The following is a 19,358-nucleotide window of genomic DNA, read 5'->3' on the forward strand; positions in this document are numbered from 1 at the left end:
ATCTCACCCTTTTAAATTTCTGTTTGTGTGTGTGTTTTATAATGTACAGACTATATTATTGCAGTAGTAAATGTATATAATTTACAAATAAATAGATGCACATATATTGGGAGTACCTGTTCAAAAATTTTTTATTGATGGGATGCATAATTTAGAAAGTTTGCAGATCACTGCTATAGATGTAAGAGGTGGTAACATGTATTTTAAGTCCTAAGCTACTTGTGTCAGAAAATCCATCCCGTTGCCACTGTACGTACTACAGCATATACTGCATCTGGCATTGAACTCACCTGGCACGGGGTCAGGCCGCGATGACTGACACCGGGACTGCCTGCACAAACTGCTGCCGTCATTCCCCATGGTTAATGTTCTAACCAGAGAACAGTGAGGGTGTGTGGAAGAGTTTGGACTCTGGCACCAGGCACTCTGAGTAGGGAAAAGGGATGCAGAGATCTTTTTTTCCCTGTGAACAGAAATTCAATTAAATTTACTGTGTGTATTTCACATGCATGTATGTGGTCAGGATATCAAAATATGTACATTGCATATATTACTGCATTATTTATTGCATTTCATTATCATATTTATTATTGTATTTTGCATAGATTTACTGTGTTTACTGCACACATACATTAAATTTGTGTGATATACCTAACTACACACATGTATTTGACACATTCTGCATTTGGCTGTAGGTGGAAGAACTGCAACTTCTATATCGTTTGACATTGTAATTTACCATTTGCCATTGGTTATAATTCTGCCGGACTTGAACTTTTTGTACTGAATTTTTACCTTATTTCTCCCTGCTTCTGACTTAATTTCATTGGAGTGTTTGAACAAAAGTGATTTAGCCATTTTTAAGAACAAAGCTTGTGAAGAACAGACAGTTTAACCTATGCTGAAAACTCTTCTAAACATCTCCAGCTGCAGTCTGGAGAAGAAATTAAAAGAAGAGCAACTACCCCAAACGTAAGAAGGGTCACCCACTTTTTTTGTGAAAATATATCCAGAATGGATAATCCTTTGTTTTTGAAATACGTCAATTCCTCTGCACATTCTTCTCTTTTGTGAACTTGGCTCAAAAGCCTCTGGAACCCATATTCTGGAAGGGACTTAGAAAAAACCACCTGTATTGTGTTCCTTATTCTAAACAGTCAATGGCTCAGCTCAGGGGTTCCTGACTGAGACTTGGTACCCAAACTAAACTGTCCGCAGCTGGACCAATGAACCACACTTTTTCATAGCGCTGCCAAGTTTAAGTTGATACAAAGGTTAGAAGACAGTTCTGAAGTAATTTAGAAAGCGATGGTTTTCAGTCCCTAGCTCAGTTCAAAGTGCAGTGGTCTGAGAGAAGACCATGTTCCGGCCTTTTTTCTCAAGAAAAAGTTAAATAGTTCTGTGAATATCAATATTTTTGGCTGAAAGCTTTCCAGCTCATGGACTTTGAATGGTTCCATCTAAACACTTGGGGCTGAAAGGATAATATGTAATAATAGGTCACATTTTAAGAGGAATTGTACTTGAATTTTACTTTCCACTTAGTCTTGCCTGACAGTGAAGGCACTGCTCTCAGGAGTTTTGGACTGGATTCCTGTTTGAAGGTTAAGGTTAATTCTTATTTTCAAAATTCCAAAACTTTGCAAAAATTTCTTACCAAGATGCTCATTTAAAAGTGTTCAGTTACAGGGCCAGTCTGGCACAATGCTGTAATTATAGAGTACACTCAATGAACATCAGATACCTTTTAATGAAACTTTGTCTTTTTCTTCCTGTTTGCCCTGGGTCAGCCCTCTTCCACTCTGTGTCAGTTATTGTGAATTCCTGTTCCTTTTCCCATCCCTCTTTTTGCTTTGTTTTTGGGAAAGTTGGTATAACCGTGTTCCCAGTGTTTCCACTTTGCTCCTTTGCCACCCATCCTTGCCTTCTATTCCAGCAGAGAGGAGCGTACCAAGCCACAGCCTGAAAAAAACCCAACATATCGCTGCTTATTTATATTCTGCATTTTTTCATCAAGTTAATTGTTTATTGCAGACAAACCAGGAAGGACTAAAAGGGTAGATGTTCCAATGTATTTCTGAGTCATCTATCATTTGAAAGATGAATAGTAATGGCAACCACCAAATTCCAGATTTTTTTCTTTGGTCTTTAAAATCCATTTTCAGTCTTTAAATATATTTAGGGTAGATTCATCATCTAAAAGCCTTGAAATTCCACTACTCCAATTAAGTAAACCAGACAGAGAAGGAGACAAAAGAGGACATGACAATTCTGCAAGTATGTTAAAGACTGCTGAAGGAAGAAAAATATTCTCCATGTCCACAGTGGATAGGACAAGAAGGAAAGGACTAACATGGAGGCAGAAGAAGTGCAGTTTAGGCACTAGGAAAGCCTTTCTAAGCATACAGAGAGTGAGGCGCTCATGCAGATTGCCTGGGGACATGGTGGAGTCTCTGTTACTGAAGGTCTTCCAGAACTACCTAGGCAAGCCACAGCCAGGAGCAATCCTGGCAGAGGTAATGACGCCTCAAGTTCTCTTTCAGCCTCTGATTCCCTGGCACTGGTGAAATAGCAAGTATGGACAAACTGAGCTAGAAGAGGAGTAAACATGAAAAGATGAGACCAAAAGTCAACATTCACTTAATCATTTGTAAGGTGTAAATTACACTACCTTGGGGAAGCTGTATAATTTACCGTTTGTGAAAATCCCAGGCTATTGTCACTAGTTCAAGTTTATCTAGCTAAAAATTACCAAAACCATAGTTGCCACTGGACAACCATAGGGTAAAAAAATGATCTTGAGCTCTTTCTCATCCCCAAGTCAACAGAAGTTTGCCTAAAAATATTTAACACAGTTGCCAAGCTGATGGCAGTTACTAATGGGCAGCCATAGGCTGAATAGCCCTGGGCGTAGCTGGATCTTTCATGGCTGAAACAGTGGAGGGGGACAGTGGGCTGGCAATTCACGCTTGTGGAGCCCCTGCTTCAATTGCTGTGAGGATGTTAGCTTTTCATTCAACAAGTGGTGTTGTCAATCTGCTGTTTTTCTTCGGTCCTTCAGATCCTAGTAATTAACATCACAGCTTTGCTGTGTTTGGATTGCTTGTGCTTGATTCTACAGGTCTTTAGCAGAATGATCCTCAATCTCTGAAGGCAGTCCAATGATAGAGCTGTCTGGTTAAGGAAATATAGTGATTTTGCTCAGAGCGCTCACTTGACCATCAGGCTCACAGAGAATGGTGGCACAGTCAAGGCTTGTCCTAAATCTCTCCAGGTCCTTCCAAAGAAAATCTGAGGGAGGTTTGTGAAGCACTGTAGCATCTGTGGCCCAAACCTGCAAAGATCAAGCAGCCATTAGATTAAAGATAAAATGGCTCCTGGATATTTATACAATATGAGAACTCAGTAAAAACATCAGGTTTTCCTTTTCCTTTTTGACTTTTGTAACACTGGCCACTATTTGATCTGTGAAATCAAAGCTGAAAGAACTATATTTCAAGACTCACAGCTTAGTTATAGTGATTATTTTAAAGTACTTCTCCTGTGGATTAACAGAGATTAGTAAAGGCACATTTTTCAAGGTGTGATAGTAAATCCTGGGTTTTTGGTCTGTCTTGCTGAGAGTAAGATTAAAAATAGGCAGTTTCTTTTATTTTCTGAATTACCAGGGGCATTGGAAGAGGTCTGTGATATCAGCTTTAAAATTCCAGTCTCTGCTTGATTCTGGATTGCCTCTGTTCAGGGAGAAGCTGTCTCTACTGGAGACTGGGAATTTTTGGTACTTTTATCATTATACAAAAGATTTAACAACGTTGTACTTTATAAAGTGAACACAATTATCTGTGACCTTTATCGCTAATGCAGTAGCAAAAGCACCTGTTATGAAAACATTTGTCTTACACAAGGCAACCACAACATGCTTTTGCAAATGGTGTTCCTAAAGGATTTGGCATTTGCCATCTGTGAGAAAACGGCTTCAACCATTTCGTAGTAGCCAAAATAATTCTCACTGAATTTTAAAGGAGAAGTATATCGGAAAAAAAAGTAACATGCTCTCTTCCAAAAGTGCTCACCATACGACACTCTGCCAAAGTGTATTTGTGGCTTTTTCACACATACACCAGAAGACAGCACCGACTGTGGCTCTTTTGGCCCCCCGCCAGCTTGCATTTCCAGCTTTCTTGTAAAAGGGATCATGCAGGGCTGCATTCACCTGCATTGAGCTTGGTGATGAACATGGACTTTGCCTCCTTTTATTCTGTGAGGCCTCAATTTTCATCTCAGAAAAAGAAACAAGCACCGGTGGTAAAAGAGGCTTCAAGCCATATTCCAGCCATCTACACTGGCATCTAACTTGAGCATTTTGCCTTGGTTCATCTGATGTTCTCACAGGGAGCTGGGGCCTGGAAGTCCTTCCTAGCTGACTCTCTGACACAGACACTACTGTACATGGATTTTAGATGCAAGAGTTGGCAACCTGAGTACAACCCTTTGAAATTAATAAACCAGCAGAAATTTTCCACTTGCATATGCTGAAACAGAAGCTGTGGTGGGCCTTCTACCTCAGTCAGTTGTTCACCCAAGAGCCCTTTAATGATAATGGGAAGAGCAACCCTGTCAATGACTTCAGCACTGATCAGAACACTTCAGAAAGGACTACTTTTGAAGTGGGTGGGAATGGTTATTGTGTCAAAGCCAACCAAGAGGAAACCATTTCTGGGGAGATCTGCCAGGTGTCTTGCAGCCAGCCAAGCAGCCAGCATCTTTACCCAGTACAGCAAGGTCTGTGCCTGCTCTGAGTGTGTGTACATCCCAGAGGTTGCCGGAGGCTGCGTGCACACACCAGCATGCATACCTCAGCTACACCTACAACTGAGCCTTGGCCACATTTAGTTCACATGTTCAAGCCTTTTCCATTAGCATGGATATCAGATGCATATATTTGTTGTTTTCTCTTTAAAGCTTTTCTGGGACATGATGAAGTCATCTGACTCTTTGCATCTTAGATCCTACCTGCCTCTCTAACTCTTATTCAAACTGGCAAAAAGATACATCTGAACTAGCTGGAGGGGAAGTAATTTTTGAAAAGCAGCAGCCCATGCACTGAATTTTTAACATATACTTCTGGCATGACATCAAAAGAGAACACATCATTATCTTCTTTTTACAGAATAGGAAACTAAGGCACAAAGTGTCATCATTTTGCCTAAAGTAATCCAAGACAAAGCCAGGAGCGGAATCCTATTGCCAGAACAGTGGTTTAAGCCTTCTCTGCTGGATAACAGTTGTCCTCAGAGAGTGGGCACGGTCTGGAAGGCAACATAATTTTTCTTTTCAGGTGAGACTTTACTATAGTGATACTTCAGGCTATACACAAAACCATATTAATTGCTTCAGTAGCAACGCATAAAACTCATTTCCATTCCAGTTCTATAATTTGTGCGTTTCTGATCCAAGGTTCACACCCTCTGTTGGCGAACACTGGCACAACTCAATATTCTGACAGTATGGGGAGCATTTTATGGGACTAATGGTTCAAAAAAGGAATATATCCAACAAGGACATTCCAGGATAGCTTCCCATTGCTGCGAACATGAAATGCTGGACATGTCATGCAAACCTCAGGCTTGTACTGAAGATGGACATTAGCAGCTTCTTCTGAATTCAACATTATTTGTGAGCATTAAGTCTTTCTGAAATACAGACCTAAGTTTGACTCTATACCATCAGGCTAAGAGTGTACCTTAGTCTGCCAGCTGACAAAAGACCCTCAGAACACCCCCACTCACTGTCACGGTGGAGTTGGGCCCCATCCTGGTCTCGGGGGGAAAGCGAAATACAGCCACTGCTTGGCCTTGGACGTCCTGCTTCAACAGGTAATTCCCAATGCTTTCCTCCTTTTCAGGGGCACAGTTCAGGATCTTTATAAAATGACCGCCGGAATCAACTTCAGCAATCTTCAAATTTCCAATAGCGCTGAAAGAACAGAAGTTGATTTGAAAGTGTAAAAGCATCGCTTAACTGAAAAAATACATGTATTTCCTTATAACAACTAGCTTAGACATCAGTAATTGATGGTAAGTAAACGTACCACAGGCAGAACATTTACAGCACTGCCATTCTACTTTTTATGCAGTGCCTTTTATCTGAAAAAATCCGTTTGCATTAAAATTAGTATATTCTATTTCTCTTTCACACATAGGTAGCAACTATTACCATCAGAAATTGGAAGATTCTTTGTGGGGCAAAAAGTCATCAGTATACCATTTAAATTTGGTTTTGTCTAAATCTGTATAGGCTACAACATCTAAGGGTGCCTTGGGTATTTAGCCTAGTATGACTAGTGGGACTTGTGTAGCTGACTTCCTTCCTAAATTTAGAAAATTCCTCCTGTCCATCAGTATACCTTTCTCCTGCTGTCATTGTTTTTCCCTTCCTGGAGAAAGACAAATCTTCATTATTAAGACTTTATTATTAACTCAGACAGAGTCCATGCTACAAGGCTGAGATTTCATCCCTCCCTTGTTTCAGAATCACAGGAAAGCAGGGGCTGTTTTGCATCTGCAGTAAGATCAGGGACTTCTTGTGTGAGCAGGGGAACACTAAATCTCCCTTAAGCACTGGAAAACAAATTTATCACTTGAGTGTTCCTTTAAGTAGTGCACATGTCAAGGGAGCACTTTTAAACACTCAGTCCCAGACTGTAATACTCATCGTAGGTCTTATTAGACAGGTTGTGAATGAAGTCTAAGAATCATTCAGCTTTTGATGTGGCATCTACTGCAATAAATTTCATTATTTAGCATTGGTGCAGTGTCTTGTCTGTCTTCTGTGGGTGTAATGCTTTTGCCCTTGCCACATTCATCTTGTTCCAGTAGGTTTAAGTCATAGACCTCTGTGTCTATAGTAAAGGTTGACCCAACAGCCCAGACAGCCTATGCGCTCACTTAGCAGAGCCAAATCCTCATCTTCGACAGTGTGACAAACACTGCCCACCCACCCCAAATAATTCAGCTGTGTGGTGTAGCAGTGAGTCACGCTTGCTCACGACAGCCAGGCTGCCTCCAGGCTGCCGCTGGCATTGATGGATTTGGAAGCAGAGCCGCGGGGAACTGCCCCTCCCTGGCCAGAGAAGACGTGCATAGTGAATGTAACACTTGGCTGCCTCTCCCCTGCCTTCCTGCAAACTTTGGGAACTCCAGAGCGTCCCTCCTCCCACTCAGTCCTGGTCTATTTGTGCTTCACGTCAGCAAGAAGAGGCCTGGAGACAGCTAACCGGAGATGCAGAGCCTCAGAGGGGCTTTGTCTGTACAGACAGGCTGAGGGGCACCTCACCTTCAAACTCCCCCCCTCTTAATTTCATCTGGCTGCCTCAGCTTGGCACGTTTCTCCTTCCTTCCTGCTCACAGCACCACACTCTAAGCTGGATCGCTGAAATAACCCAGCATAAAAGGTTTGGGGGGGACGACGTTATTTTAACCTGAGCTTTTTTGTCAGTCTCTGAAAGCTGCTGTATCAGTACAGCTGAAAGGATGGACAGCTGTGCTTAAAAACTTCATGGACTGCTGAGCAAGAGAATGATCCTTCAGGATGCTTTTGTTTGTAAGTCATCGTTTACACATGTGGTACACATGCAGATGTAAAATGCTCTGACTCAAATCCGTAGTTGCTTTCTACGTCTCTATAGTCCTGGAGCTCCAGCAGTGGCCTAGGACTCCATCGGGTTCTAAAATCAGAATGACACTAGCAACAAAGAGAAATCTCTGACATTTTTACCCTCTGGAAGGGTGTAGAGCCAGTTAAGTCAATGGGAGAAGACTTCTGAGCCATATAGAAGACAAAGATCTTCCTGATCTCCCATTTCACTCTGCCTGTGCAAGGAAAATGAAGGCAAAGCTTTGGGTGACAAATGTATCTAGGAGGAGGACAGGAAAAAGCAGATGGGGAAAGAGACATCATGTAACATTGTAAACAGCAGAATCATGGTTGATAATGGAGTGAATAATGAGGGTCTAGGGCAGCATGACTTTCCCTAAGGAAGACCTCAGGTTGAACTTAGTGAAGCTGGGGAGACTTGGGAACATAAAATGGGGTTAACAGGACTTTCTGATACAACACATGGGACTGGTAAAGGAGCAAATGACAGGACATAGGAATTTGGTGTTGGAAGCTGCTGAAGCATGCAATGCAGAGCTGCCAGCTTGAATCCAGGCAATCCACTGCCTCACAGCCATGCTGGCTGAAGGCAGAGGCCAGATCCAAAGCTGCAAGGGTTAAACAGCCAGGTTAGCTCAACCATGCCTCAGGGTGAATCAGGCAAGAGCTGTTAGTAAGAAAGAAGAGTAAATGGGCTTGATCATTCTTCAGTCTCGAATGATTTTGAATCAGTTGGGCAGTCTCCCGGTGCCAGCTCAGAGAGCACAGGACTTTTGATGGGCATGGGACAGGAATGCATCATCGTGCAATTAATTCTCCTTCCAGGCATGAAAATACAGTCTCCCTCTGTGGACAACTCCCAGTACTTAGAAGAACCTAGGGCAAGCTGTTAGCTCTTGATGATCCTGCTCTGGATGGGATTTCCAAAGTAAGATCTCTCTGGCATCTCTCTTTTGTTCACAAGAGAAGTCATCCGCTGCTCCCCTGAGTCAGCCTGGGATTAACAGCAGTCTTTATTCTCTGCCTGTACTGCCCAAACAAAGCTTCTAAGTCAAGAGCCCCTTTTGTGTTAATACATGTGAATCTAAAAAAAATCCTTAAGAGTCAATGTCAGTTTTTCACATAGTCATGGGGTCTGCACATGGCAAGGGAGAGAAGTGGAAGAAGAAATGAAGGAGAGCAGACAGGTCCAAACCCAACACTAGGGACTTTGACTCTACTCACCACAAAACTTAAGCTCAGGTATAATTCTCCTCACTTTACTTATAAAAGAAAGTGAAGTGCTCTTACACAGACACACATTCCCTCACACACTTTCTCAGAGACTTCTATCTTTAGTCAGTCATCCTTGCTGTACGTTTCTTTGAATTGTAATTGGATAATCTTCCGGATTTTGGGGCACCCTTTTGTCAGAGGAATTTCGGGGGAAATAGCCTGTATTTGATGAAACTGAGAGTAACTAAATTAACAAAGGACTGACTAAGGGTAAGATTATTTGTTCTGGAAATCTTTTTTTACCAGCAACTATTTTTAAGGAATCCTATAACAAAATACATACATTTTTCTACATTCATGTCCTGGTATGCTATTTTCTGCCAAACAAGACTCTGAATTTGTGAACATAATGACCTGTGTGTATGTCTCATTGGGAATTTGGGCCTTAGCCCACGCACTTCCTACCCTCGACCCTAAAAATCCCAAATGTATAGGCACCATTTGAACTAATTCCCACAAAACCCATTTATTTTTTGCACTCTAAGTGTACATGCAGTTCTTAGGTCCACACAAAAGCCCTACATGTAACATGAGGGAGGGAGGAGGTGAGGAAGGTGAAACCTGCAGGACTTCTCTAAGAGCTTGTACAGCCAGCTAGCTGCTGGATGGTAACAGACTTTTGTGAGTTTAAATGAGGGAATAACATCTCTAAGGAGATGTTCACTGAAGGCTTCAAAGCTTTTTTTAGCAAGTTAGTTTACCTTTCAAAATACTGGAACAGCTCCTGTGAGACAGGAGCTAAAGTGCTGAAGTGCATGGAGGAGTGGTTAGTGTACATCAATGCTGTAGTTTCTTCTGCTATGTGCTAATACTGGTGGAACAGAACCCAAAATTTTCTATAATGTAGCTAATGCTGAGGGGAGAAAAAGTGTCAGTGCTCTTGGCAGCACAGGGTGCATCAGCCATGGATCTGTCACCTGTCAGTAGGACGCCATTTGAACTGCTCCTCTCTGAGCTGGTAGAGGTAGAAACAGGGCATTTTAACTAGAAAACATACCAAGAATTCAAGTCTTTCAAAGCTCTTAAGTCTTAAAGAAAATCATAGATTGATACTATTATTATGTTGGGAAAGGCTTATCTCCAGAAGTACAAATCTATTAATTTTTATGCCAACAGATTTAACTATACTAAGGGGATAAGATAGGAGAAGTCCTGGGAGAAGGCTCAGATCTTTCTTTGTGAAAGGCTGAGAAATATTGTATACATAGTAGCTGTATGCAACTATAGGCCTGAAATGCCAAGGTTCATCTGAGATCCTTTACAGTGCTTTACAGATCAGGGATTAAATATCACTCATCCTCAGTATGTAGCACACTGGCACTTAGTACCAAATAGATACTGAGGATTTTCAATAGCCGTGCACAAAATTTCAAGTATCAGTGTCTTTTCTTTCTTGTTTTCTGCAAAACAGTTACCCCATAATATAGCAGATTTAACACTGCTCAGGTGCAAAAGTCAGGGAAAGGTTTAGGGCGACATTCACATTGAACACGCACAATGGCTGTCTTTAAGCATCAGTGCCAGGACACGTATGACAATACTATCACCCTCCTTGCACACAGCTGATTGCTGAAAATCCTGATGCCTCAACTCCCATCCATTTCTCAGTATGCCATTCATTAACAGTCTAATTAAATCTAATTAAACATATAACCTTCAAGGTGCTTTAAGTATGTTCACATATTCTCAAAAGCAAATGGATGTAAATTAAACTCAATTATAAACAAAACGCGCCAAATATCCTAGCTGGCCAAAATCATGTATTCCACTAAGTTTGTGTATACTTGTACTGTGGCTCCACAACAAACTCGATCAAGTCATACTACTCAGCAGCTTTCTGTAGAAGTATTACTCAACTACGTGTTCACACTGTGTACACTCAAAGGATGTTGTATAATGCAATACCAAATGAAAACATTAGGTATTGTGTACCCAATGTAATTTTATTTACTTAATGTGTACAACAAGAAAAGGTATACTTTAAATTGAAATTGAGTGGAGTAAAAAACAAAAAGTGCTAGGGCGCTGGCGTGGTGAAATACCATAGTAGTAATGAATCAAATGAGAATTAAAAGAATTGCTTAAGTTATGCATTTAACAAGTTTAACCACACACAAAGCAAACTGTCATCGCATTTTACTCTTTATCTTCAACAATTAGCAGAGCTAATGACTTCTTTTGCTTTCTGTATGAGACAAGATGTGATTCAATCCCCACTGGAAAACAGTTCACACAATACAAGGAAATGCATAAAGGGGAAGGTGATCTCTTTTATCTCCTAATGTTTATCTAGAGTTATTCTCCCCAAGCCCAGTCAAACAGTATGGAGTATCTCATTATTTAGAAACAGCTTTAGAGCTCTGAACATAACTGGAGCTTTCATACTAGCTTTCAAAGGTATCTTTTCATGGCTCTCCCTATAATGTCCCAAGAATTACACAGATCTCTTTATGGAGACATATGCAAGGAGCACAGTGGGTTTACAAAGACTAAGCCCGTGAGAAAAATGCATAAAAAGCTGACAAAACTACAAAATGAATGGGAGCAGGGAGAGCAGCAGGTATCAAAGAACTGGGAGTCAGGAAAGTGTTTGATAAAGTGCCTCTCAAAATATTATCTCCCATTGGCTTAGATACAAATACTGTCACATGAACTGTCTGAATGACTGCAAACAGGGAATAATAATAGCCAAGGGGGTTGTGTCTCATATGTTCCTACAGGGACAACGGGTAGCTCTCATTTCATGGAGCATCTCCACTTGTGATGTGCAAGGGGAAATAAACCAGCTGGTTAATAAAATATGTAGATAACATTAAGTTGAGAGAAGAGGGTAGTAGAACACAAATGAGATCAAGAGAAAGAATACAAAGAGCCCTAGAGAGCTTAGAAATATGGGCAGGAAATAAGTGAGATGAAGCTCTTGGAAAATGGTACACTAATTTATCAGGGGGGGAAATAGCATTCACTGGAGGGAAAAGTATGGAGAGCAATAATGCTGAAAGAAGGCTAGGAGAAAGCCAATGATGCATTTGCAATTTGACAGAACAAAAAAGGCTGTTACAATTTTATGGCACTGTCCTTGCGGAGCAGGGAGCACAGAGTGGAAGATTTCCTTTGTGCAGCTTTGGAGAGTGGAAGCTGGAAATACTGATACCAGTGTTCACATGTACCAGTGCCTAGTGTGACCAGGCTTCACTGACTGTAAGAAGATTCCTCCTAGTTCACCCTAGGAGTAAATGCAGGTAAACAGAGTTCTCCCACTTCTAATACAGGCAACATAGAGTTCATCCTGGATGAGGGGACTGAGTGCACCCTCAGTAAGTTTCCAGATGACACCAAGCTGGTTGGAAGTGTCGATCTGCTGGAGGGCAGGAAGGCCCTACAGAGGGACCTGGACAGACTGGATTGTTGAGCCGGAGCCAACGGTATGAGATTCAACAAGGCCAAGTGCCGGGTCCTGCACTTGGGTCGCAACAACTCCGTGCAATGCTACAGGCTTGGGGGGGAGTGGCTGGAGAGCTGCCTGGAGGAAAAGGACCTGGGGGTGTTGGTTGACGGCAGCCTGAGCATGAGCCAGCAGTGTGCCCAGGTGGCCAAGAAGGCCAATGGCATCCTGGCTTGTGGCAGGAATAGTGTGGCCAGCAGGAGCAGGGAGGTGATGGTGCCCCTGTACTCAGCACTGGTGAGGCCACACCTCGAGTACTGTGTGCAGTTTTGGGCCCCTCACTGCAAGGAGGACATCGAGGTGCTGGAGCGTGTCCAGGGAAGGGCAATGAAGTTGGTGAAGGGTCTAGAGAAAAAGTCTTATGAGGAGCGGCTGAGGGAGCTGGGGTGGTTTAGTCTGGAGAAGAGGAGGCTGAGGGGAGACCTTATCGCTCTCTACAACTACCTGAAAGGAGGTTGTAGCAAGGCGGGGGTCGGTCTCTTCTCCCTAGTAACAAGCGATAGGACGAGAGGAAATGGCCTCAAGCTGTGCCAGGGGAAGTTTAGGTTGGATATTAGAAAAAACTTCACTGAAAGGGTTGTCAGGCATTGGAGCAGGCTGCCCAGGGAGGTGGCTGAGTCTCCATCCCTGGAGGTATTTAAAAGAAGGGTAGATGTGGTGCTTGAGGATATGGTTTAGTGGTGGACTTGGCAGTGATAGGTTAGCGGTTGGACTCAATGATCTTAAGTGTCTTTTCCAACCTTAACGATTCTATTATTCTATGATCCACTCCTCACATCTTGGCCTGAGGCACCAAACATGCAACCTCATGCATGACACTTTTGTTTTAAGTACTACTCTGCTAGAAACTATGCATTTGGGCTGGCATGAGACCAGAATAAAATGTATTGGGTTCATTTTAGGATGTCTCATCACCAGAAAAATATTGACAATTAACAAGATATTATATAAGGGTATATGAGGGATCCAGGGGCTAATCTGTGGGGATAAAAAAAGTAAAGGAGCTAAAATGCTTGTCTTCAACAGATAATCACATGGACATGTAATTCCAGAATGGGTATGGCAGGTGGGTGGAAAATCCCAAAAAGGCAATGGCTTTACGCAGCTGAACTACCACAGATGAAATATCATTATAAAAGGAGAAATGTAGGTTGAGTATTGTGAAAGCAATCTTAGCAATAAGCATGCGCAGGCCTATCCACTGAACAATGTGGTAGGAAATAGTCTGTAGGAGAGTGTCCACACAGGGGCTAGCCTTAAAACTGGAGATGTCAGTTGTTGTAATTTCTCTGAAGAAGACAGATCCAAGGTAACTAAAACAAGCTGAGGATCTGTTTTGATAGATCTTTCCCATGTTTAGTATATGTGAAGCTAAAATAAAGATGTAAAATGCCTTTTTGGGACAACTCGCTTCTCCCAGAGACAAAGCTTTATTTTTTAATGGGATTTCTAGGTGGGTGTAAATCCCATACAGCCCAGTTCACTCCTCTGGCTGCCTGTCACTTCCTCAAATAGTTTCATGCAGACCACGTGGTGGGACCCTCTGAAGTCCCCTGCAATGTCAGTTCCACTCTTGGATTCAAAACTGGGTGTGACCAGTTGAAGACAAGCCCAAACCAACCATGAGACACAGTGTTTCTGCTCCGTTTTTGGACTGTCTTCGCAAGGGAGGTGTCTTTGAAGCACTGGGCAGAAAGTATTAACAAAATAGAAAGGGACATGGTGAATGAAGAGTGATGTACCTTTTCTGAAGATGAAGACCAATTTAGGGGCAGTTGTCCTTAAAGCAATAAGTGAGATTGTTACATTTCAAAGCCTTTGATGTTCTCCCTGGATAAGGACTCAGCTTCTTATCAAGGGTTTGCTTGTGTTTCACAGCTCTTCAAAAGGAGATACTGCAGCAAACACCATTCCCTACAAAAATAACCTGAAGGAAAGCCCCAGCTGTGCCTGTACCTGGATGCAGACTTTTGGTAGTCCTCATAAGCAGAACGTGTCCTATGATTCTCCACATATCCAAGACTCTGGGCAATCTTCCCTGAGTCAGTAAACAAAGGGCCGAAACAGTCCCGGTGTTGTCCTGACACCGTCATTGAAAGGCTAAGGTTTCTCGATGGAGCAGAGTTCCAGCTGGGTATTTCAGTACCATCTTCAGGCTGAGCTGATGAGCAAGCAAAAGACAAAGGCACGGAGGTATGCAATATTAACATAAAGACAACTTATGGGAAACAAATCTCTTTTTTTTTTTAACAAAACCGGAACATTTAATTTCCTCTTTGCTTCTAATTGCAAAGCAATGCTTAGCAAACACTCGTCTCAAAGTGTTAAACCCACGGCTATAAAATATAGCACAGCTGGTAAGCTGAGTATTTTCTTACTGACATGTAGACTTATTACCTCATTGGAATTACCTTGAGTAACGGCAAAACAATAAATTATGCCATCAGTGGTATAATTGTCATCCTGCAATTCCAGTGCTGCTAGGCGGCATAGCATCAGCTGTGAGCAGATAATGAATATATTAAGGCTCCCTTCCAATTACAAAAGGAAAGTGATAACATCCCCTAATCACCTTTTTGTTCCCCTTTTCAAATATAAGCATCCAAGAGGGACTATGAGGGACTCCCCACCCCAGCAAAGGCAGAGAGAACCAGAGAGAGGAAACAAGCCCTGTGAACCTGTCTTTCACAAGGAAAACTTCTCTCATCTCCCACATCAGAGTCTCCCCAACAAACTAAATCCTTTTCAGTACCTGTTTCTCAGAATATTTCCTTCAATATTTTATGTTGAGTATTGCACACGACTCGCTCCACCAGGTAATCTATCTTTAACCAGACCTGGTGGGTTAGCCGAAATTTTGGGGGGAAAGATGCATCCCTTAGCTCATCTTAGCTCTGAAATGACTGGAGCACAAATCAGATTTGCTTGAATGAGTGTCTGGGTCAGACAGCATCACTGCAATGCAGATTAGCTTCACCAGCTCCCTAAGTGCATTGCCTACAGTGTTGCTTTTTTCCGTATGAGGGTTTTTTAATTACAGAAAACAGGGTCTTAGAAATTTTATAGTCACTCTTCCCTGTGCATTTCATTGTGTCATGGTGGTGGCACAGCATCAGACACTCTTCCAGTGTCATCTGTAATTCCCTCACTTGGGACACCCAGGGAGGTACTGCTCCAGCCCTGGGACAGTGATGCTGGTTCAACTGCCTGTGTTAAACAGGCAGTGTTAAAGACAGCCAAGTGTAATAGCACAGGGGTAGTAAGGAGGTGAAACGCTACAGCACAGCAGTCTAAAGAGAAAGCTAGAGCTGGCATACAGCTTAACAGAATGTGACTTTGGTTGAGGATGAACTGAGCTAGGAAACATTAAAGAATGGCTTTTGGGCTTTTGGTAGCAGAGAAACAGCACAAGGGGCAATGAGCTCCCTAAGCTGGGAACTTGCAATCCTGGGCTTTGTTTTTCTGGGCTGGAGCCTTTGCTAGATCAAACACTCAGAGTGGCAGCCAAACTGGCAGCCGCAGGGTGAACAGACTGTGTTGAAGCTGCTTTTCACTGATGTGTCAACAAGCCAGTCTGTTCCTGAGATCAGACCGATGGCTGCTTTTGCTGTTGCTAGGATGTGGCATCCTTCAAAGGGGCTTTTGGGGAGCCTCTAGGAGGGGCCCTGACACTGTTGAAATTAAGTGGGATCAAATGACTAATTCCCTTATGCTCCTTTGGAAACTGTCTAAACTGTGGTATTGCTCCACAAACACTCAGCAGGGAAAAATGCTGTAGGGGAAGCCTCCAGGAGAGCATCTCTTGGGCAGACAAAGCCTCCTTTCCTGTGGCACCCTGAACTCCAGGACACTGCATCTGTGTCAGTCATTAAGCTGCCTGACGTAGCTCACCCTGGGGCACCTGCTCTGCCCCTGTAGAGCCCCTGTAGGCTCTCCCTTACTTTTTTTTGTGCCATTTTGCTGTGTCATGCCACAGCAAGGGATATTTACACCCCAAAATTAGTAGTGGAGTGCTTACAAAGCTCTCCTATGAGAGAGGCGACTCTTGAGTTCAAACCCCCCCTATCCGAATCAGGGCAATGATTTTAATCACAGTTTTCAGTCAATGGTGTGGAGGGGAGAAGGAGTCTGTCGGCAAATCCTGCTGTCTAACATGCTTTGTTGTTCACCGATACACATATGGGAACAGGAGGGAAGGACTTGAGGCTAGTGGCTAGCTCATGCTTCAAACGGTGGAACAGCAAAGGCCCACTGCTTTCCACATATCTACCCTGTATCGTATGTATAAACTTGCCCAAATTTGTTTGAAGTGATTCATTAACTAAAGACACAACTGGGAGGACACACAGACAAACATGAGCATACACATACATGCAGAGGCAGCTCCTCTTTTCCCTAGAAGACGAGGACATCAAAACATTTTCACAACTTATTTTTCCCTTCAGACAGCTGTTTATGGCAGGAGGATGCACACTCCTTTCCGACAGTGGTCAGATTGGGATCTTTCATTGTTTTCTAATACCTGGGGTGAAATCCATCTTCATTCATCAATACGTTGGAGATGGTCAACACTGCACTTTTGGAAAAGGAATGGCACTCTCTCCCAACCCTGGGGCAGGCAAGTGCTGCTAGAATAAGCTGCAGCTGCTCCCTCCCAAGCTCTTCATTACAGCGCTTCACCAAAGCTAAGTGTTTTGATTTGGTTCAATAGGCAGAAATGAAACATTTCAACTGAAGAATGTCCAAGCATTTTGTTTAGGTCAAATGAAACATCTCAGCCTTTCCAAACACGCTGTTCCCCAAGCAGCTGAACTAATGAAGCCTGGTTTCTAATGACATTTTCCCTTCATTCTGCTTCCCCATCCCCCTGCCCTGGCCTCATGTGGATTCTCTGATGGCTAATAAATGGGAAGGAGGGAAGGACATACCAACCTTTTCTTCAATAGAAGCACTAACAGAATCTCTCATGCCTGACTGTCAGTTTTCAGAAAACCTGTAGGACCTGGTCCCTGAGGACACTATCCCCATGCCACCTGAGAGGGAGAACTGATCCATGTATTCCAAAGTTATTAAGGTTAGAAAAATGGGTGTATAGGCACACAGACCAGTAGCTAGGTACACAAGAATAAAAAAATCCAATTGTTTTTGTTTCCCCCACAATGCCAGTGTTCCCATTTTTATCATCATGCAGGTCTAAGCTAAATGCCAAAATACAAGAATTGCCCACTGACTAGAAATTCTAGTCATAACCGTGTTTCAAGAGCTGTGCTACATCCCCTTTTTCACAGGATGTTGTGCAAACCCCCCAGTAGGATTGGCATTGTTGCTCTGGTCTGTGTTGAAGTAACTAAAGAATATTTTAAAAATCTATGGGGACAAATATGCTTTGCTTCACTGCAGAGGCTTGTAACAGAGATTTGTCCTCCTCTCATGAGCTTCCCTCGCACAGAGCAGCACTCACACAAGTCCTCACCCAGCACCAGTTTCTTCTTAAACTTTCCATGTCGTTCTGTGGGAGCCAAAATGATCCAGTGACCAAGTGCAAAGCGTGGACTTTTGCCCCATCAGCAGCACCCTGCTGCAAGACCACTGGTGTCACTGCCCTCTATCTTGCAACACTGGAGAAAATGATATGGGGAGGGAGGCAGAGGGTGCAGAACCTCTGCTGGCATTGGGGCTGCTGTCAGCCCTGGTTGTAATTTGGAAACAGTCACAACCCCTGCAACAGGCAAGCGCTTGGTGCTCACTGTTCAGCAGCTTATTCTGGGCCAGTCACAGCTCCCAGAACATGTACACACAGCTTTCCACAAACCTCCTCCAGACATCTACACACTGCTTGGAGCGCAGCTGCAGATTTTTCTACAAGGGAAAGCTAAGCTTACTATAACATAAGGCATGAAAATAAAAGGTCTTTTTACATATGGAGTCCTTATTGCGGCTATGCCCATTGTGAAACACAAGGAAATAACAACACTTAGTCCAGGGAACGCAGGCATATTCTCTACCACCTGAGGCCTCACCTGCCCCTTGCATGTTTGGAGACATGATCAGTCCCAGCCAGACAGTGGGGTATGAAATAGGATGTGGGCTGCTCCATTCCATTAGTTGAAATATAACCAAAGCCTCCTCTCAAGCCATAGGGTTATATTTTCCTACTGTGTGCATGTGGACAAATAAAGGCCTGTAGTTTTCTGTCCTAAATATAAAGCAGTCACATCTCCAGAGACTTACCTATAGCTCTTCTTTGCAAAGCCTGAGTTAGGCCAGAAGATCGTGCCAGACTGGGCATATCTGTGGTCCCCGTGTCGGAGGCAGGATGAGATAAACCCACAAAGGACATGTCTGAAGAATATGTTGACTCATCTTCTGTGGAGCTTGGAGTGATGCAGCCAGTGACCGATAGCTCAGAAGACAGCTGGGAGGATGTCATCTCTGTGCTGTATGAAAAATTACCCTTTAATAATTTGTCAAGAAAATGATCTTTAAAACGAGACCAAAGCATACACTAGTCTCTTTGTCTACTAAACAAATAAATCAGAGCAGGATTTTATATGGGGACAAGTCGTATCAATGTTAACCCAGAAAATGATATCCCAACCTCTTCTTTGTTTTAAAGTGGACATAGTCCTAGCTGAGCAATACTGCATTGTGATACAGCCAACAAACCTACCTTCAGCTCTGAGTAATATGCTTGTACCATCTAATGTGTCTGCATGCTGGGTTGACTATTTGTCACATCTGCTATTTGAGCAGGTCTATATCTGGGATGACATCCTCTTGTTCTTGTAGGCTACCAAAGCTCCCATGTTGTGGTAGCTTTTAGCTGAAATGTGTAATTCTAATTCTCTTCTGCATGCCACCATGGGCAGAGGCAGACAAGAGTTGAGCATGTAGTGTCATCTCCCTGGCCCAGATGAACCTAAGCCAGTTCCCATCTGGAAGCCACCTTGCCAAGTCAGCACAGCACCACATCCTAACTAAT

The 19,358-nt window shown here is 42.9% G+C and overlaps 1 protein-coding gene across 1 annotated transcript; it reads right to left on the reverse strand.

The window, feature by feature from the left end:
- Window positions 1–2,128: 2,128 nt before the first annotated feature.
- LMNTD1 (lamin tail domain containing 1) lies at window positions 2,129–18,806 on the reverse strand. The gene is made up of 4 exons (XM_064468981.1): window positions 18,608–18,806; window positions 14,333–14,537; window positions 5,790–5,976; window positions 2,129–3,334 (listed from the first exon to the last, which is right to left on the reverse strand). Exons 1-4 carry the CDS (start codon window positions 18,804–18,806, stop codon window positions 3,179–3,181), a joined length of 747 nt encoding a protein of 248 aa, XP_064325051.1. The 3' UTR covers window positions 2,129–3,178.
- Between the last annotated feature and the right edge of the window lie 552 nt (window positions 18,807–19,358).

Source organism: Phalacrocorax carbo, chromosome 1 (assembly GCF_963921805.1).
Source record: "Phalacrocorax carbo chromosome 1, bPhaCar2.1, whole genome shotgun sequence".
Taxonomy (NCBI): domain Eukaryota; kingdom Metazoa; phylum Chordata; class Aves; order Suliformes; family Phalacrocoracidae; genus Phalacrocorax; species Phalacrocorax carbo.